Source organism: Schistocerca americana, chromosome X (assembly GCF_021461395.2).
Source record: "Schistocerca americana isolate TAMUIC-IGC-003095 chromosome X, iqSchAmer2.1, whole genome shotgun sequence".
NCBI classification, from domain to species: domain Eukaryota; kingdom Metazoa; phylum Arthropoda; class Insecta; order Orthoptera; family Acrididae; genus Schistocerca; species Schistocerca americana.
This window is the reverse complement of record NC_060130.1, coordinates 273,984,316-274,006,037: the sequence shown is the minus strand read 5'-3', so window position 1 is coordinate 274,006,037 and position 21,722 is coordinate 273,984,316. Positions and strand designations below refer to the sequence as shown.

General features: G+C 45.9%; 1 protein-coding gene across 1 annotated transcript in view; it reads right to left on the bottom strand.

Moving 5' to 3' along the window:
• The window catches only part of LOC124555460 (aquaporin AQPAn.G), a 169,773-nt gene that overhangs the window by 123,585 nt on the left and 24,466 nt on the right, over window positions 1-21,722 (bottom strand). The window contains exon 2 of the mRNA XM_047129383.1: window positions 11,143-11,342. Coding sequence (XP_046985339.1) covers window positions 11,143-11,342 — 200 coding nt within the window. The remainder of the gene's footprint in view (window positions 1-11,142; window positions 11,343-21,722) is intronic.

The window sequence follows — 21,722 nt, the reverse complement described above, 5'->3', positions numbered from 1 at the left end:
CTCATAAGAATAAGATAGGAGCGATTAGAGCACGTAGATAGGCATACAAAGATTGTTAATTTCCCTCGCTGAAAACGCCTATGGAAAGAGAATCAATAATATTGGTAAGATACGCTCCCCGCCATGCACTGTACAGAGGCTTGAGGAGTATATGCGTAGATGAGGATGCAAAACTGCAAAAATGTTTGAATTACAGTTTTAAAATAAGGTGTGTTTTTCGAGGTACATCTTCAGTTGTTTCTGTGTATAGAAAATTTATTTCTCAATTGACTCTGTGTAACTAATGTGCTGCTTGGCTTTTGGGCGTCGCTCAGGCAACTACACTTTCCACCAGAAGTAGAAGAGATGCTCAGTTGCTGAGGACAATAGAAAACAGGCCTTGACATTTGTTGAAAGAAGCTGCGCAGCGCCTAGTGACTGCGTCTCCCTGAGGAGACGCGTTCTGACCCCATAGTTTATCTCCTGTTGAATCCCGCCTGCAGACTTCGGGACTGCCTCGTAACAATCGACTTTGCTTGCATAAAATAAGTCACATGCTGCTCACAATATCTGAAATCTACTTCCATTTCTCAATTTAAGAATGTGTGTCCCCTCAATTTCCGCTTCACAGAATACAAGAATACACTGTGATCTGAATCTGTCACTTTTTTCTCTGACACGACACCAGTCGGAGCTGAACGAAATCTTTGACACACTTCGAACAACTATTATTTGCCAACATCAAAATTTTCGTTTACATTTCACTGTTTCAGGACTATTGCACTTGGACTTATTTATTTATAATGTCACTAAATGACAGAGCTATTACGGTTGGCTATGTTCTACTTCTTTGCCACTGTAGCTTTTATATCATGTGCTGTCACCAGCTTGTTTAAAGATACATTCGAATAACCCCTTCATCCTGTATCTGGGAAATTACGGTCACAACCACAGATGGAAATATAATTGATCAAAAATACTATTTCATTGTGAAAGCTGTTCACCTATGTTCACCTAAGTTCAAACCCAAAAACGCAGACACAATGACGTCAGCGAGTCTCCGTATTTCAACAAAACTGGCTCCGTCAGCTTCCGTTACACAGCCTAACATCACGCTGCCTCAGCTAAGCTGACAATACGCAAATCACAAACAAAACCCGCACGATAGTCTACAGGGAGTGATCGATTTTACAATCAGATTGGCCTCTCTGATGATGATGATGATTATTATTATTTTGGCATATTATAGGACGGAGGGCGCTTCACGTGGCCTAAGAGGCATCTTCGGTACTCAGAAATAATGGGAACTTCCCTATATCTAACAAGTTTCTGGATCTTAGCAGTAACTGTCGGTTCTTCTCACTGCTTGCCATGATACTATTTTCCTTCTGCTCTAAGCCGTTAGCTTCTGTCCACTGTTTCTCAGATGCGACTAAACGTGTGGACAACATCGACGATTCACAAACTGTGAATCCAAGATAGCAAACTCCTTTCCAGAGGTGACAGTAGAACGTCTGATGATGGTCACCATGTAAGCGTGGGCGTACAAAGGCTCCACCTCCTTTAGTTTCTTTAAATCTGTCTGTGGTGTGGAGTGGCAGTTGAGAGGATGAGGACCATCAGGTATGTCTTATGTCCTAGAGTACGTAGGAAACCATGGCCGGATTAAGGGAGGTCTTGTAAGAACTGGTGAATCATTGGGTGCTTAAAATGATAGGAACGTGAAACTCACACGATATTAAAAAAAACAAGTCGTCTTTAATACCATTAATATTAAATCAGTTTTAAATGAAAAAAAGGATGAGAAAACGAAACAAGCGGGATAACTAATCATACATATATTGTCAGAGATTGTAAGTTTTTGTCGCCCGATTATATTGTCTACCGCTACTATCATCGACAGTGTAGGTACTGATAGTTGTGAATTTGCAGATAACGTATTACTGAAATGAAGACAAAACTTGGCGGTTACAGTTCACTTATTTTAGGGCAGCAAACCTGTTTCCGGTTTCTAATCTGAAATATTCATCATCAGACAACAGTAGACGTTCTGCATAATCTCTCATAAATTTTGTTATTGTGTGGAGTTTCATATTGGACATTTTGCGCCAAAGTAATCAACATTTCTTAAAACAACAATGCCATATGCTAAGCAATGCTTTTACAACTACTGTATCATGTCTGGTAACGAACTATACTCCGTCATGATTTTTAAGGAATAAATGACCTCTCGTAGGTGCTAAAAACATGAACGATGTTCGTAAACTTCTTGAGAATACCAATTTAATTTAATGCCGGCTTCACTTCGTTAGCAGCGCCGAATAACACAAGAAAATACATCGCTTTTGTGTATAATGTTTTCGTATACGCTAGTGATGTTCAGTTTATTTAATAATCTTAATTCATATCCTCACTAAGTAAGATTCATTTGATCATCTACGTAATTCTGCAATTAGTGTTACACAGCGGTAAACTTTTAACGATGTCGAATCGATTGCGTTAATGGGAAATTCCTGAACGCGACTTGATGCTCTGTTATTCACAAGTTAACGACGTAATCTACAGTTTTAGATACCCAGTAGTATAATCACAACTACATAAAAGAGTGCCAAACGGCAATGGAATAGGTGGTCGCGTATTAGCTTGTCTGTAATTGTCGTATAATTTCAGAAAGCAATTGCAAGTGCGCTGTGGTGCAACCGGTTAGCAGCGAGAGTTGAGTAAGTTAGATACGGTACATTCATTACTGTTTCGTATTATAGCTACAAGTTTTCTGCCAGATCATATTTCTTCGGTTCATTGGGGCAGTTTACTAATTTATGTATGATTAACGTTTTCGCAGTTTACTCTCGCTGTCGGGGAACTGAGTACGTAAAAAGTTACCCACATTTCTCCGATTCATATCGTAATCCTTACTATAAGGTTTAAATTTAACACAAACTGAGAACTTTTGAATCTGATTGTAATTTAACAGTATAATCATCTATAACTCACACACGTTTGAAGTAACAATGTACTATTTTCCGCGGAGATGCCGATATGACTTTAACAAGACCGTCATTTAACGTTTCGCGTAGGACCTGGGCATGCTTCTTGAAACTGAATCTTATCTCTAGCAAAGCGCAAGACGATTTACAGCACATAGCTGCAAGAAAATTGCTTGTCTGCATGAAACACATGTTTAACAAATTTCTTGCACCGTCTGTTTACAAAATTTCTCTCAGCTTCTAGTTAGTTCCTGTACAGGTATTAGTTACAAACGCTGTTGAATGCTTCTCATAGCAGCTAAGCAGTTTCTTCAAGAACTTCGCTGTCGGCGTCAGAGTTTGCAGTTTTGAAGTAACATAGGGCGTATTTACGGGCAACGCCTAACGCCAAGTCGACATTTATGTGGCAGCACAGATGAAACTGAACATAAATTTCCTGCCAAGAGCTTTGTAAAGGTTAGTGCCGCGCGTGTCCTCGACATCGTAAAATCAAATGAAATCCCGAAGCATTTGCTTTGGTGAGGGACGCTTTTTTGAATTAGGTAAATGCACACTTCGCAGACGCGACGAATTTCTAATACCCAATACAGAGAAATGAATACATATTTGTGTGCAACTCTAATGTTTGTAAATTCTGCATAAAAGTAAGCTGCTATTTTGTGGAAAATCAGTATGCTTAAACCCGGAGTCAACTCTACTACAAATGAAGGGAGGTTAGAGTTCAATACAATGTCGACACCGACGTGATAACAAAAGGAGCGTAGCTTCAGCTGAGTATGAATGGGGAAGGAATCTGACATGGCCTTCTCGAAGGCACCATGCTGGTCTTCTCCTGGAACGGTTTATTGCAACTGTGGAAAACTTAAATCTTAATGGCCGCACGGTGACTTATGTCAAATTTCTCTGAAAGGCAAGTCCAGAATCATGTTCAGAGCACTAGCTCTCTTGTCGAATGTTGTTACTAGCTAAAAAAGTTTTATCTCATTAAACTGTTTGATTCGTTTCCTTCCCTTTAATTAAAAATCGCTTTTTGTGTTAATGGAAATAGAGGGAACGTTTTTTTTTAAATATACTATGAGGTTCACAATTGTATCAAGACGGACTCGCAATAATTGCGCTGACATACAAAAGTATATGTGCTAACGACGAATTTTTGACGTATCTAGGTAAGTGGCTTGATCTATGTCAGCAGTTGGGCATATGTGGTATTTGTGCCAATGGAGTGATGGTCCATCTTCGGATTCCTGTATTTCTTTCTCTCTCCCCTCCCCCCCCCCCCCCCCAACCACCAAAATCCTTCTCCTCCTCCTCCTTCTCCTCCTTCTTCGACGTCACCATTTTACGGTTTGAGACTATTACAATGCACATCGTTGGAGCCATATAGGTTTTGTCTTTAGTTTTCATCATCTTAATTCGTATCTCTTTCTTTTCCTCTGTTCGCAGTCTTTCCAATAGTGTTTCCATTTCAATAATCTGCAGCATGCTCGATGGAGCACGGAAGGTATGGACAGAATCTAGTGACATGCAGAAGCTTCGTATCGCTCCGTGACGTGTGCACGGATTGATCAACCTGTAACACACTGATCACAAATGCTATGAATCCAGTTTATAGGTCCAGTTCGGCACAAACTTTTAAGGTGTCACAAGTATTCATTGCTGCGTATATTCCACTAAAAATCTACGACATGTCACTTCAATTTGTTAGTGATCGTGCATAGCCCAACTGTATTTGCCTTATTCTTCGCTTTCTTGATGTTGCTCTCATATCGCCTACTGAGCCACATAAGTTAAGTGGATCTGCCTGTTTGACGCCAGATTTAATTTTGAAAGGGCAATGTAGTATTTCCTCAAAGTTGACTTGTGACGCTATCATTGGTTGTCCAAAACTCTAGTTTTCGTATTTATTTCACTCACACACTCTCACAGCTGCGAAAATATTAAATTACCTTACAATACTGGTTTCATCAGACACTAAATCTGCCGTGTGTAAGTATCGAAACATCACTTAGAATGTATACCAGAAGCGTCACTTGAAATAACCCTTACACTGTAGTCAGGCTATGGGATATGGATCAGTGACGGGGTCACTGTGATCCATATGTTTTGTGCCGATCTATAAAGCCTTTGCGAATAGATGAGCTGGTGGACCAGTACTCTGAAAGACGGAAATTTGGGTTTGTGCATGGTTCCAAAAGCCAGCTTTAATTTCTCACCGAAATTTAAGGCCATTCATGAACAATTTTTTCAGTAACACGCTTAACTTAGGTTTTTCATTAAAGTTGGTTCACCCATAGAAAAAGAATTGTGTATGTTATGATGAATACACAGAGCAAACGTGCATGAATCATTTTAATAATATGTAGTGTTCTTTCCGTTTTCAACCACTATTGTGTGTTTAATATCTGTCGTTTCCATAACTGACACAGTTTTGTGTTCCAAAAAATTTATTGTTCACCCGGTTTGAATCGTAATTTATATTTTGCTATGGCTCAGTGTTGAAATAAGGACATAGCTTATGGTGCCAGTAAGCCTCGTAAATCTCGGATTATGAGACATACCGTTCGCCGAAAGCAAAATAGACGTCCGTCGTGTTACAGAACTGCAGTGGCACGTTCCGTTAAACGTATACAGGAGTCTTTGTCGCATGGAGAAGCATAGATAGGTACTGTCGTTCACTCGACTGATTTTATGCAACAGAATGCAATTTGAAAATGGAGGTCGCGTCATTTAGGTTTATTACGTTCTCGTCATGGCGAGTGTAATGTTCAAAAATGGCTCTGAGCACTATGGGACTTAACTTCTGAGGTCATCAGACCCCTAGAACTTAGAACTACTTAAACCCAACTAACCTAAGGACATCACACACATCCATGCCCGAAGCAGGATTCGAACCTGCGACCGTAGCGGTGGCACGGTTCCAGACTGTAGCGCATAGAACCGCTCGGCCACTCCAGCTGGCGTGTAATGTTCCTTATGTCGCACAGATGGTTTGTACTGGCGAAAGAGTAATGCTGGTTCCTTATCACCTCGTCGTCATCGGGACGCTAAATCCTAACTTATCTAGGCGCTTAAGTCTGGGACCGCGTGACCGCTACGGTCGCAGGTTCGAATCCTGCCTTGGGCATGGATGTGTGTGATGTCCTTAGGTTAGTTAGGTTTAAGTAGTTCTAAGTTCTAGGGGACTGATGACCATAGATGTTAAGTCCCATAGTGCTCTGAGCCATTTGAACCATTTGAACCTAGCTTATCTTTGTACGATTAGTAATCTGTCAATTTAAGTGGTAAGGTTTTCTATGTAAATTTATTTTTCGTTGTCCAAAGACTTTAGCTGACTAACTTGTGTAATTTTGACTCAATCGTCAATCAAACATTCAGTTCCGGTTCGAGTACTTAACGCATTCAGGATAGTACAACAGCTGTCGACAACATACCTCTGGTTTGCAGTCATTTTATGCATTTGGAGATCCGTTTCGCTTCTTTTAAGTAACTGTATAGCTCTTTTGGGAAGCCTCATGTCATGCAAAGAAGCACCTGAACGGTGAAGCAGTTGGTAGCAGATGGAGCACTTTGAATAGCAGTTTCAGTCGTTTCTTTCCCTATTACTGATGGTATCCTAGATTTTGCTCAGTACTGAACATTATGATTTTAAATGCACCTTAGTTCGGGATTGCAGGTGAAGTCGGAGTGCCATACTTGATAACATTTACTCTAATTCCTTCTTCGATGACCTCACATTGTGAGGACCGTGAGCTTCCGCTGTCGGATGTAGCTGTTTTGGCCTCTAGACTTACAAGGAGTGACAAATACATCACGGAAGTGGCAAGTCCACACTGAGCTGTCCACACGACCCGCTGAGCATAATAACATACAGTTCGTTGTCCTAATGTGCAATTCGTAAGCCAGACACGTGCAAGTGTATCTACGTCTCGTACAATATCAAGGACACTTCCTGGCATATAGGTAGCAGTAACGTCTACCTTCTGTAAAGAGAAACAAAGAAATTCTGTTCTTTCACTTTCACTCATGAGGACGCCACGCATTTGTTGTCGCTTTAAGAAGAGAAGTATATCAAGACCTGTTAATGTTCACAAGTTTGAGAAACTGCGTAACTTATAACTACTGCTACGGTCAACTCGTGGCCTTAAATCAATGCACCACGGACTGCTTCCACACAAAACGTTAATCCATACAGTGCCCTATTACGTGTCCAGTGCCTGAATTTACGAATTATGGGCTCTACGGTCACATAAGAACAGTTCGGAACTGCCAGAGTTCTGGTTGCACTGGCATATCTTAGAGCTAGTCTCTTCAGTAATGAGCTCATATGCTGCAAAGAAATCATGATGCAATTATCAAACGCGATCTGAGTAATAGATAGGGAACATGGAAGGCGCGAAGCTTGCACTGTAACCTCTGTCGTCATCGAGGAGGTCATAACAGACGCATTACAACCGGCCCGGTAGGGGAGATGACGGACGTGACCGTGGCCTTGCTGAAGAAAACAGCTTGGCATTTTCCTCAAGTTACTGACGGAAGCCAGGGAAAGTTTGAATCAGGTTGAGGAGGAGATTAGTGTTTAACGTCCCGTCGACAACGAGGTCATTAGAGACGGAGCACAAGCTCGGATTAGGGAAGGACGGAGAAGGAAATCAGCCGTGCCCTTTCGAAGGAATCACCCCGGAATTTGCCTTAAGTGATTAAAGGAAATCACAGAAAACCTAAATGAGGATGGGAGGACGTGGGTTTGAACAGTCGTCCACCCGAATGTGAGTTAAGTGTGCTAACCACTGCGATAGCCGGCCGGTGTGGCCGTGCGGTTCTAAGCGCGTCAGTTTGGAACCGCGTGACCGCTACGGTCGCAGGTTCGAATCCTGCCTCGGGCATGAATGTGTGTGATGTCCTTAGGTTAGTTAGGTTTAAGTAGTTCTAAGTTCTAGGGGACTGATGACCTCAGTAGTTAAATCCCATAGTGCTCAGAACCATTTGAACCACCACTGCGATACCCATCTCGGTTTAATAAGAATGAGGAACTAAATACTCTTTTTCCCGAATGAAAGTAAATTGTCCAACCAACTGTTCCAGCTCGCTTGGTTGAATTTCCAGAGGACTGTCTGTCCTTGTGAACAATATTGAAATACTTTGAATGCAACTAGCGACATACCAACATTTTTGTTTATTATTTGTTCATTTTACTAGAACCGAGAAAAGCTTGCTCGCCACATTTTCGACTTACAACTGCTCCATCACCACCCCACAGACGAAAACTTCTTAAGTTCTTCTCGACATGAACAGAAAGAACAGATTCGGACGAGATGAGATTAAGGGTGGCGCTGCGAGACGATGGAACTTATGTGTTCGTTTAGTAACCTTTTCCGTTAGGCCTTGTTGATAATTACAAGAAAGGTACTGGATTGTGTCTTGAACGATGATGAGAATGCGAAAATGACGAAGCTTCGACACATTTGAAAACCTAAGGAAAACCAAGGTACAGCTGAAAAGGTCGTTAGAAAACGTAGGACTCAGCGCGAGAAGAAAGTTTTCATTTACGGTAAAGCGAAACTGATAGCAAACTATCTTAAATTAAATTATGAGCCATCATGAAGTTTTGATAACGGTTTGAGAATATTCCAATATCATACTAGCTACAGATAACAAATACAATAAAAGTGTGCAACAACAGAAACGTGTGGTCAGTGTTTATGAGTCTTAGTACTTTTGATGACGTCATATTTCCATGAGGTAAAATCAAGCAGGAAGTTCTGTTTGTCTGAACGGTACCCAAACTGACATTAAATGGTTGTCTTAGCCACTCGAAATGAAGTCAACTCTGAGTGATGGGCAGCGATCTTAGTGGTCTTCAAAATCTCAAGAGAAAGTCCTTAAATGTTAGTCGCTTGAAATTCGCCAATACTCAATAGCAGCTCTCGCCAGAACGCATTTCGAACGGATACAGAAACGTGGACAAACATAATTGATACACCTTTCGACCAACCCTGTGACGCTGAACCACGAAATGGAGGCCTGTGAATGGCACACCTCACTACGTTAGGAAATAATGTTGTGAAGGCGACGCCTAATCTTCTTTGGACATCTCCCATGCATAAATCATGCTGACATCGAGAACAGGGAAATGAGTGGCACATTGATTCGTACCTCCCTCTCTCACCTGATGGTCCCCATTTGTCGAGCTAAAGCTGGCGATCATCAGAGGTTCAAAGATAATTAAACTTCAGTTGCGAAACTCGCGGCGGACTGCAGTTTCGTAGGTAGGTCAATCCAGACGCCGGTGGAGTTCTTCATTTTCTGCCTCGGACGCTGAGATATTGTAATCCAATGACACTTTATGCTGAGGATGAAGCAGCGACCAGTGAGTATCGACGGATATTCTGAACTTGATTCAGCTGTTCGCTATTCGGAAGCTATAGTTAGTAACATACTGAGGAAATGAGCGTTGAGGGTAGACGTCCTAGTGGACGTCATCTTCATCTAACCTGTTATGAAATTTCATGAATGTACCTTTGTTCGTTACTGAATGTTTGTGCATTGTAGTGTCATATAAATGCAGACTGAAGTGAAGAATGAAAATTTGTACCAAGGCGTGATTGGAACCCAAGTCTCCTGTTCACTAGCCACATGCATTCACCATTACGCCACCGTGACACATGGCGTTGCATAGCTGCACAGACTACCCTACCACGGCTACCTCCCCAGTCCAAATTCCCATCCACGCCTCAGCCCACTAAGTAACTCGAACAGCATTGCAGAGGTTCTCCAGTTGTTTGGGAATAGCATCTCACAACGAACGAAATGGGGGATCCTGCCTGAAATCCAGGCGTAGGTGCTTTAATCAGATGAAAATATATCGTTCCACAGATCTTGTCAAGTCTCAAACATCGATGATGTATATATGCAAACTGAAGCGACGAATGAAAACTTGTGTCATGGCCGGAATTGGAACTTGGGTCTGCTGCTCACAAGGAACATGTGCTCATCAAAAAAATGGTTCAAATGGCTCTGAGCACTATGGGACTCAGCTGCTGAGGTCATTAGTCCCCTAGAACTTAGAACTAGTTAAACCTAACTAACCTAAGGACATCACAAACATCCATGCCCGAGGCAGGATTCGAACCTGCGACCGTAGCGGTCTTGCGGTTCCAGACTGCAACGCCTTTAACCGCACGGCCACTTCGGCCGGCATGTGCTCATCACTACACCACTCTGGCACAGTGGCTTTTTTCAACTGTATGGACTACCCTAGCACGCCTCTCTCCTCAATCCAAATCCAAATTACCGTTCACGCTTCAGCCCACTTGGTATTCCCCCCAAACTGGAACAGCATTGCACAGGCTTTCCAGCTTCAGTCAGCATATAAACATCATAGATGTTTGAGAGACTTGAAATGGTCTCTCGAACCATATAGTTTCGTTTCATTGTGTTGCTGTTTCTATTTTGCAATGGGTGAAAGAAAGGGAGAGAGTGAAACATGATGTTAGCTCCACACCCCCTCCCTCCCCAGAATTCCGGTATTTACTAGCGACTAAAATTTGTTACATCACCTGATTACCTCGGAGTTTAGAGTCGCCACATAAGGGATGGTTCGCGACCTGTGGATCAGCTATGGTAAAGTTCCATAATTCGTGTATAACGATACCACAACGGTCAATGCTGCACTCAGTACCAGAGCTCGTAGTCTTCGAAATAAATGTTCCAACAATTTATCCTTGTCGAAAATCAGAGGGGTCTGACATAACTTCTGGACTAGCCACTTGCATGGACTAATACCAAATGTACGCCATGCCTAATGCAGATTAACGTGTCATCGCAAGAAAAAAAAAGGACAGATTCAGAGCACATTTGATCGGCGTTGTTATCTTGTAGAGTTGATGAGCTCAAGTAGATAAGTGCTCCCGTTGTTTTGATACACGGCTGTATGGCCTTCTTACGACGGACCGAGTCAATGACGGCAGGTGCTCGATTTTCCGGAGACCGGTGCACTCCATCTATAGGAAGTGTGCAGGAAATGTCGAGATCTCTTAAGAGTGTAGGCTGAGAGCGGAACACCATTTGTCTCTCAACCAGGAAAAAATTACTGAAGTCAGATGGAGTTGAAATTACAAGTAGGCGGTTGAAACGACGCGAGGCAACCCGGTGGCCAGTGCGATGTGACGCGGCTCACCTGTGCGATCGTGGCGACTGCCAGGCCGAACGTGAGCGCGATCTGCACCGTGGTGGGCGCGTAGCCGTCCGTCCACTTCGCAGTCGTCGAGCCGCAGCCCAGGAGCACCAGGAAGAAAGTTCCCACGAATTCGGCAGCCAGTTGCCGCCAGATGGTGCGCGTGTCCGTCACCTCGTGAAGTCCGATTATCGCCTTAGCACCTGCAACAGCCACACGCACAACTTCAGAAAAAGTAGCTCGATCACATATCGGCCTCCGTCTGAAAGTGGAAAAACGAAGGAAATTTTGAGTTAAATGTCTCCTCGACATCAAAGTCATCAGCAACGCAACACCACCTCATTAGGAGATGGATGGCGGCAGGAGGAGGTGGAGCGATGAAAAAATTTTAGTTAACTATGGTAAGACTAAATCAGGGTCGTCGGACGCGCTTTCGGGACTACACTTCTCCTGAATGCGAAAGCGTGCTCCAGGATTTCTTTGAAGTAGTTATGCACTTTTAGATTTGTAATGGCAGTACCACTAGAATTAAGGTCGATGAGTCTCATTAGGTTATTTTTAGACATTTGGTTCTTGCTTCTGACACTGGAGTGTACGTAACTGCTTCCACGCAGCGTCTCTGTCAACAAGAACAACTATTCCCAGAATGAGATTTTCACTCTGCAGCGGAGTGTGCTTATTTACAAATCACTTATCAATGTGGACGGCACTCTAGGTGCTTCGACATCTTCTGCGAAGGGTAAAAAGAACGAAACGAGAGGAGTTGGTAAAACTACTCAATTTGTTCTTATTCATGGACCTACTTTATTTTGAGGTGCGAGGTTAAATTTTTGTTTAATGAAAGTTTCTTCTTCCTCTAGTTTGGGTAACGGATGGCTAACTGTAGCTTTCGTTGCTTGTAACAATGCAGGTAGACCAGGTTTGGAATCCTTTGAAACTAGGGAAATTTTAGCTTACTGTACTATACCTGTTTCTGAGATTATCATTGCTAGTGAGGGTTCCTACCTTTTTCCGCACGGGAGTTTGTCTTTGTCTTGTCGTAGACGTTGTAAGATAAATTCTGACTGACAACTATTACTTAACTACACTATGAACTAATACTTCAATCACTGCATTGCAATTTTGTCACCAACAGATTTGCTAAAGCTGCATTCGTCGTGGCGCGCTAGCTAGCGAGACACGGATATGATCTACTCCTGGATCGAATTCGCGAGGGGGAATAACCGACTGTTAGTCCTGTATAGAGGGCAGGCAGAGTGTGCTTTTTCGGAGATTTTACACTCGAAAAGACAACTGCCGTCCGTTAGGCTAACTAACGACTGTGGTGATAGGAAGGGGATCTCGCCACAAAGATAAAAGCCAAATAATGAAAACAAAGGGCCTCGTGCGACTGTAGGAACGTATGGAAGGAGAAATCTTTTTCATCCGTAACAAGTCTACCAACTGCCACATGTCAATATACACTGATGTGAAAACTTAAAGGCGAAAGTAACTTACGCAATCTGTGTCACTGCCCAGTAACATAGATCGATGAAGCTTTAACCATACATAAAAAGAACTGGTACAAAATAGCACAGAAGCTGACTGGTAGTAATACGCATAGAGAGGAACAGAAATGAAAGTTTCATTCAAAGACAATAGTTACATTGAAGTCACTACGATTCATGATAATCCACTGGACATTACAAAAGGCATAGGCTGAAGATAACGAAAGGTCCAGGCCGTGTAATCACCAAGGATGGAAACGTGCTCCCATGCTGGCCACAATACTGGTAAGGAGTCCTTGTGGTAGGACGTTTAAATCCTCCACCATCGCGGCTGATAACTGCTGGCTGGTCATGGGAGTGTGTGGACGTACTGCAATACGTCTCCCCAACGCGTCCGACACATAATCGATGGGATTTACGTCGGGGGTATCGTCAGACCAGACCATGCGCCGAATATTCTTTTGTTCCAACTGCTCCCACGGTGTACCCTTCACCATGCACTATACAGCAGCTTTCAGGGTATTTGTTTGGTTGTAGGATGTTTGCACATTATGCAGTTGTCTATAAGAAAGCAGTAGAGGCAGGAAGACATTTGGGGGATCGATCATTTCTGGTGCAGCGACTGTCAGATGACGTGAACATAAATAAATGTAACTACTGTAGATAAATCGTCCTAGAGTCCACTACTATGTAATGACACTGTCGTAGAAAACATTAACTACAGTAAAATACCTAGGCGTAATCATCTGGAGCGATCTAAAGCAGGAACCATAGAGCAAAAGCACATTTCAAACTCAGATTTATTTGCAGGAGTCCTAAGGAAGATAATCAACCCACGAAAGAAGTCGGTTACAAAACACTACTACTGATAAAATCGTGTTACATGGTTTGTTGTGGCTGACATGCTAAGCAGCTGCTTCAACATAAATGGTGCATTGGGCAGGCAGTGTCAGAGGCTTCAATAGCTCTGCAATGATCATGTTCTGTTAGTATGCCACCATTCGAAAAAAGAATGGCATATTTTTCTCAAAACACTTTTGGGCAAATTTAAAGACACTTCATTCAACTAAGAACCTGACTGAGAATCCATGTATGGATTTACGACCTGTGTGTACACCACATGAGTCCCATCCACACATCACTTAAAAGTTCTAAACCAGAATTTGCTTCTGTTTTCTGAAAGAAGTGTTTTGTTTCTAAAATAAGTGCCTCTATGTCCATATGCACTATCTGTATGAGAGAACATATACAGCGCTCTACCCTAATTCTGTTACCGGGGATGCCAGTACTTTGGAGATAGCATCATGTGCGAATGACATCTTGCTACATATAGCGGCTCTTCACTGTCATGCACAATCATAGGAACCAGCCACTTTACTATTTGTGGTATGAGTTTACAAGTATAGAAAAAACAACGACAGATTAAAACACTGTTCGATGATTGCCAAATTATGACAATATAAATACTACATGAAGAGAATAAACATGTTGCATTTCAAAATCAGGAACATGGAAGTTTGGGATGCCATACAAAAATTACATTTCAAAATGTTGGAGATGCAAATGCTGTATACAGAAGACTGTAATTTTAAAGGAACATTTGTTAATGGTAGGAATAAGAGGAAAAGTGGTACCACATAACAATATTCTAAAATGGAGGTGAGAAGGGGTATTATAAATTATCTGTTTGTAGTATAGAAATGCTATGAGAATATTACAAAACATCTATTTGCTTAAAAAATGGATGGCTACATCGCATCAGCATGTGATGGGAATGGACGCTACATCATGTTATCCCATAGGTATTAGTAAAAAGCATCATAAACTGTCCCTGCAAAAATACAAAAAATGCTCTGCCATAGTGACAACACTGTCCACAAACTTTAAAAATGTTGTTATTCTTATTGCTTGGAGGAGGGTGCTTGGTACAGATTTTAATGTCCCTGGTTATACATATCGAGTGAACGAATATCGCCCTAGACTAATTGGGGCCCTGTATCTTCGAAGTGCTCTGAGACTCTGTACTGAGGAACATTGTTTAACACATATTGCACGTTAGTTGTGTTGAGAAATGGTGAATTACTTATAGCAGTGCACTATCAGAATGAAAATGGCATAGCAATCGTTACTCATTTAAATATAGTACAACTGATGTAAAAATGCCTACAGCACACGTATTGCGATGGAAGAAAGTATGCCAGGGTAATGGTATGATAATAGCATTCCACTTTTCGGAAGGAGAACATGAAAAAAAAAAAAATATGGTTCAAATGGCTCTGAGCACTATGGGACTTAACATCTGAGGTCATCAGTCCCCTAGATTGGTTGGTTGGTTTGGGGGATGAAAGGGACCAGACTGCCATGGTCATCGGTCCCTTTTTCCAAAGACAAAGAACACCCACAGAGAATAAAAAAAGAGGAACAGAAGAGATCACAGACGATACAGAACAAGAGAAACAGACAAGGACAAGACAAAACGAACTAAAACCACACAGAGTGTGACGGTGGTTGGCCGACCATAGAAATAAATAAGGAAAAGCCAACCACTTAGAAACACATTAAAAAACCAGTGGAAAATCATAGGCCAAAGGCCAGAGTCAACACAAAACAATAAAATAAAACAGAAACACTCAGATTAAATGATAAAATCCCCCTGCCCGAATAAAACGTAAAACTAAGTCAGCCATAGTGGAGTCGTCTGTTAAAAGGGCAGGGAGCGTAGCAGGCAGCGCAAATGTCTGCCTGACCACAGCTAAAAGGGGGCAGGCCATCAAAATGTGGGCCACTGTCAAAGCCGCCCCGCAGCGACATACAGGAGGGTCCTCCCGGCGCAGTAAATAACTGTGTGTCAGCCGGGAGTGGCCAATGCGGAGCCGGCAAAGAACTACCGAGTCCCTGCGAGTGGCTCGCAGGGATGACCGCCACACAGCCGTCGTCTCCTTGACAGCACGGAGTTTATTGGACATTGTCAGTTCGCGCCATTCCTCGTCCCATAGCGCCAAGATTTTGCGGCGGAAGACTGCCCGCAAATCAGTCTCAGGGAGGCCAAGGTCCAGAGATGGCTTGCTGGTGGCCTCTTTCGCCAGACGGTCAACATGTTCGTTACCCGGGATACCGACATGACCGGGGGTCCACACAAAGACCACAGAGCGGCCGCAACAGGCGAGAGTATGCAGAGACTCGTGGATAGCCATCACCAGACGAGAACGAGGGAAACACTGGTCGAGAGCTCGTAAACCGCTCAGGGAATCGCTACAGATAACGAAGGACTCACCTGAGCAGGAGCGGATATACTCTAGGGCACGAAAGATGGCGACCAATTCAGCAGTGTAAACGCTGCAGCCATCCTGCAAGGAACGTTGTTCGGAACAGTCCCCTAGAGTGAGCGCATACCCGACACGACCAGCAACCATCGAACCGTCAGTGTAGACAACACCAGAGCCCTGATACGTGGCCAGGATAGAATAAAAGCGGCGGCGGAAGGCCTCTGGAGGGACTGAGTCCTTCGGGCCCTGTGCCAGGTCCAGCCGAAGGCAAGGGCGACGAACACACCATGGGGGTGTATGCAAAGTAGCCCGGAAAGTAGGTGGAACAGTGAAAACCTGAAGCCCAGAGAGAAGCTCCTTGACGCGGACCGCTATTGTACAACCAGACCGGGGCCGACCATCTGGCAGATGGACGACCGATCGCGGGAACAGGAGACGATAATTTGGATGCCCGGGCGAGCTGAGAACATGGGCAGCATAAGCGGCCAGCAAACGTTGGCGTCGGAACCGCAGGGGAGGGACACCTGCCTCCACGAGTAAGCTGTCCACAGGGCTGGTGCGGAAAGCACCAGTGGCAAGGCGTATCCCGCTGTGGAGAATTGGGTCCAGCACCCGCAACGCAGACGGGGAGGCTGAGCCATATGCCAGGCACCCATAATCCAGACGGGACTGAATTAACGCCTGGTAGAGCCGTAGCAGGGTAGAGCGGTCGGCTCCCCAGCGGGTGTGGCTCAAACACCGGAGTGCATTGAGATGCCGCCAACACGTCTGTTTGAGCTGCCGGATATGAGGCAGCCAAGTCAACCGGGCATCGAAAACCACCCCCAAAAACCTGTGGGTCTCCACCACAGCAAGGAGTTCGTCGGCAAGATAAAGCCGCGGCTCAGGATGGACTGTTCGGCACCGGCAGAAATGCATAACGCAGGTCTTGGCTGCCGAAAACTGAAAACCATGCGCTACAGCCCAAGACTGCGCCTTACGGATAGCGCCCTGTAGCTGACGTTCAACAGCTGCAATGCCAGTAGAGCTGTAATAAAGGCAGAAGTCGTCAGCATACAGGGAAGCGGAGACAGAATTTCCCACGGCCGCAGCAAGCCCGTTAATGGCTATTAAAAACAGACAGACACTTAAAACAGAGCCCTGTGGCACACCGTTCTCCTGGACGTGGGAGGAACTATACGAGGCCGCGACTTGCACGCGGAAGGTACGACACGACAGAAAATTGCGGATAAAAATCGGCAGAGGACCCCGAAGACCCCATCCATGAAGCGTAGAAAGAATGTGATGACGCCATGTCGTATCGTATGCCTTCCGCATGTCGAAAAAGACAGCGACCAGGTGCTGACGGCGGGCAAAAGCAGTACGGATGGCCGACTCCAGACTCACCAGATTGTCGGTGGCGGAGCGGCCTTTACAGAACCCACCCTGAAACGGAGCCAGAAGGCCCCGAGACTCCAGTACCCAATTCAAGCGCCGGCTCACCATCCGTTCAAGCAACTTACAAAGAACGTTGGTGAGGCTAATGGGACGGTAGCTGTCCACCTCCAGAGGGGTCTTCCCAGGTTTCAAAACGGGGATGACAATGCCTTCCCGCCATTGCGACGGAAACTCCCCCTCGACCCAAAGACGGTTGTAAAGATCGAGAAGGCGCCGCTGGCAGTCCACTGAAAGGTGTTTCAGCATCTGACAGTGGATGCCATCTGGCCCAGGAGCAGTATCAGGGCAAGCAGCTAGGGCACTGCGAAATTCCCACTCACTGAATGGAGCATTGTAAGATTCCGGGTGGTTGGTGCGAAACGAAAGGCTCCGACGTTCCAGCCGCTCTTTAATGGAGCGGAAGGCCTGGGGGTAATTCGCAGAAGCGGAACTCGTAGCAAAATGCTCTGCTAAGCGATTTGCAAGGACGTCGGAGTCGGTACAAACGGCTCCATTCAGTGAGAGCGCAGGGACGCTGGCAGGGGTCCGATAGCCGTAGACGCGTCGAATCGTGGCCCAGACCTGCGAGGGAGTAACATGGAGGCCAATGGTGGACACATACCGCTCCCAGCACTCCTTCTTGCCTTGGCGGATAAGGAGGCGGGCCCGCGCACGCAGCCGTTTGAAGGCGATAAGGTGCGCTAAGGAGGGATGTCGCTTGTGACGCTGGAGCGCCCGCCGGCGATCTTTAATCGCTTCAGCGATCTCAGGCGACCACCAAGGCACAGCCTTCCGCCGAGGGGACCTACAGGAATGGGGAATGGCAGATTCGGCGGCAGTAACGATGCCGGTGGTGACCGATTGAACCACCGCATCAATGTCATCGGTAGAGAGAGGCTCAAAAGCGGCAGTGGAGGAGAACAAGTCCCAGTCAGCCTTATTCAGAGCCCATCTGCTAGGGCGCCCAGAACAGTGGCGCTGTGGTAGTGACAAAAAGATCGGAAAGTGGTCACTACCACACAGGTCGTCATGCACACTCCATTGGACAGATGGTAAGAGGCTATGGCTACAGATTGAAAGGTCAATGGCGGAGTAGGTGCCATGCGCCACACTGAAGTGTGTGAAGGCACCATCATTTAACAGCGAGAGATCGAGCTGCGACAATAAACGCTCAACGATGGCGCCTCGACCTGTTGCCACGGACCCACCCCACAGAGGGTTATGGGCGTTGAAGTCGCCCAATAGCAAGAAAGGTGGCGGCAATTGGGCGACCAGTGCAGCCAGGACGTGCTGCGAGACATCACCATCCGGTGGAATGTAAAGACTGCAGACGGTAACAGCCTGTGGCGTCCACACGCGGACAGCGACAGCCTCTAAAGGCGTCTGGAGAGGGACAGACTCGCTGTGCAGAGTGTGAAGAACATATATGCAGACGCCACCAGACACCCTTTCATAAGCTGCTCGGTTCTTGTAATAACCCCGATAGCCACGGAGGGCGGGGGTTCGCATTGCTGGAAACCAAGTTTCCTGGAGAGCAATGCAGAAGAAAGGGTGAAGGCTGATAAGTTGGCGGAGCTCAGCTAGATGGTGGAAGAAACCGCTGCAGTTCCACTGGAGGATGGTGTTGTCCATGGCTGGGAAAGGCGTGACGGGACTGGGAAGGCAGATTACGCCGCTGGGTCACCTGCTGCCTCCAAGTGAGCACCTGCACCAGTGCTTTCCATGGCGCCGGAGGGACTGGCGAGATCGAGGTCCTCAGCGGACGCCAGGATCTCCACCTCGTCCTCAGACGCAGAGTTTGAGGGTGGCGGCGGGACAGGTGCCACCACAATGTCAGGTTGCTTGGGAGCCTTTTTCTTCAACGGCTTCGCACGCTGTGCCTTGGGAGGGTCTGGCTGGGAGGGCCCCACTGGGTCAGTCTCAGGGACGGACGACGACCGTGAAGCCCTATGACCAGCGACCGGTTGTTGTGTCAAAACTTTGCGGGTATCCACTTTGACACTGGGCAAAGCCTGGGAAGGGAGGGCCCCAAGGGACCCCTTCCTGGCTGGAGTGGCCGAAGAAGCCCTACGCTTCTCCGGCTGGGAAGGGGGGACGAATGTCCCCGATGGTTGGGGTGGTGTTGCTCCTGGAGTAGATGGAGCAACAGTGGGCGAAGTGCCCCCAACAACCAAGGGGGCCGGTGCATTGAGACATGGCTGAGAGGCAGCAGTACGTGACGACACGGGAGAGGATCGGACTGCTTGTGCAGCAGCGGCATAGGTGGATATCATGGGCACGGGATGTAGCCGCTCATATTTCCGCCTTGCCTCAGTGTAGGTCAGGCGGTCCAGGGTCTTATATTCCATTATCTTCCTTTCCTTCTGGAAGATCCGACAGTCCGGTGAGCAGGGGGAATGGTGTTCTCCACAGTTAACACAAATGGGAGGCGGAGCACATGGAGTATCAGGATGCGAAGGACGTCCGCAATCCCGACACGTGATGCTGGAAGTACAGCGAGATGACATGTGCCCGAACTTCCAGCATTTAAAACACCGCATCGGAGGAGGGATATATGGTTTCACATCACAACGGTAAACCATCACCTTAACCTTTTCGGGTAAGACATCACCCTCAAAGGCCAAGATGAAGGCACCGGTGGCTACCTGATTATCCCTCGGACCCCGATGGACGCGCCGGACGAAGTGAACACCTCGTCGTTCGAGGTTGGCGCGTAATTCATCGTCGGACTGCAGAAGAAGATCCCTGTGGAATATAATACCCTGGACCATGTTGAGACTCTTATGCGGCGTGATGGTAACTGAAACATCCCCCAACTTGGCACAATTGAGCAACCTCCGTGACTGGGCAGAGGATGCCGTTTTGATGAGCACAGAACCCGAGCGCATCTTGGACAGGCCCTCCACCTCCCCGAACTTGTCCTCTAAATGCTCCACAAAAAACTGGGGCTTGGTCGACATGAAAGATTCTCCATCAACCCGCGTACACACGAGGTACCGGGGTGAATATTCTCCACTGCCTTCTTTAGCAAGTCGTTCCTCCCATGGAGTAGCTAGGGAGGGAAACGATCTCTGATCCAATTTCTTCACGTTGAGGTTAGACCTCGATCGCTTAGAGACTGCTGGTGGAGGCCCACCAGCGAGAGATGATGTACCACGCTTCATTGCGGGTCATCCGCCCTGATGCCACCTACTCCGACCAAGGGCCCTCCCCACGGGCGCCACCCAGCCACAGCAAAGGCCACCTGGCAGGATGGCCATTGCCGGGAGTCCTGATGCCCCACGGAGATGGGCATCTACTCCTTGGCATACGTGGGGAGTGAACGGCGCAGGCATCAGTAGAGCGATCCCTGTGTTGTCAGGGGGCTACAACCAAGAGGGTACATGGCGACCCCACCACAACGGACTGGCTACCGTGCTGGATCTTAGGTGCAAAAATGGCCAAGGTCGTCGTCACAGTTAAAAGAAACACTGCAGAGGGCAGCGTGGTAATCGCCCAAGAGATCGAAAACGAGCGGGACACCATTGCAACGACGAGAAAGACGGCTATAGGTCTAATTGCACGAAGGATACAGTGCACCATGTAAGGTGCCCTTCCCCAATTGGCTCGCTCTTCGGAATAATTTAGATAGATGGAGGTCAAACCCGAGAGGGGACCATCACATAAGGCCGAAACGTTTGAGACTCCTTTTAGTCGCCTCTTACGACAGGCAGGAATACCGCGGGCCTATTCTTACCCCCGAACCCGCAGGGGGGAGTCCCCTAGAACTTAGAACTAATTAAACCTAACTAACCTAAGGACATCACACACATCCATGCCCGAGGCAGGATTCGAACCTGCGACCGTAGCGGTCGCGCGGTTCCAGACTGAAGCGCCTAGAACCGCTCGGCCACACCGGCTGGCGAGAACATGTATCTCCTATAATTAAAATAGTGCTACTGTTATTGGTAGGTATCTAGATTTTAATGTCCCTGATAATACATATAGATTAAATGAATAAAGCACTATCAAATGGGCATATACAAATCATTTGGTATGTAATGGGGAAAAACAGAACTTTCTGCTGCCACTAGGCACTGCGTGAAAGACTTGATGAACAGTTCTTCTTTAAGTAAACTCTGGGTAAAAAGTGCAAAAAAGGAAATTGTAAATATACACAGAAACCGTAGAGCAAAATGAACCCGACGACTCGTGTGCACTGTCAGACAACTACAGGGAAAGCCTTGTGCTGTAATTGTATCATCAGTACCTGGATGATATATTCCTTGAAGGTCGTTATAATACAATGGGGGGATTGCTACAATTTCCAAGCCATAACTGGAAATGAATTTTGTAAAAATTTGAAGTCGTGTACCTCTGGTAACCTATAAAGGTAGGATCGATGTTGTATTCAGTGTAAATGTATAACAATGCG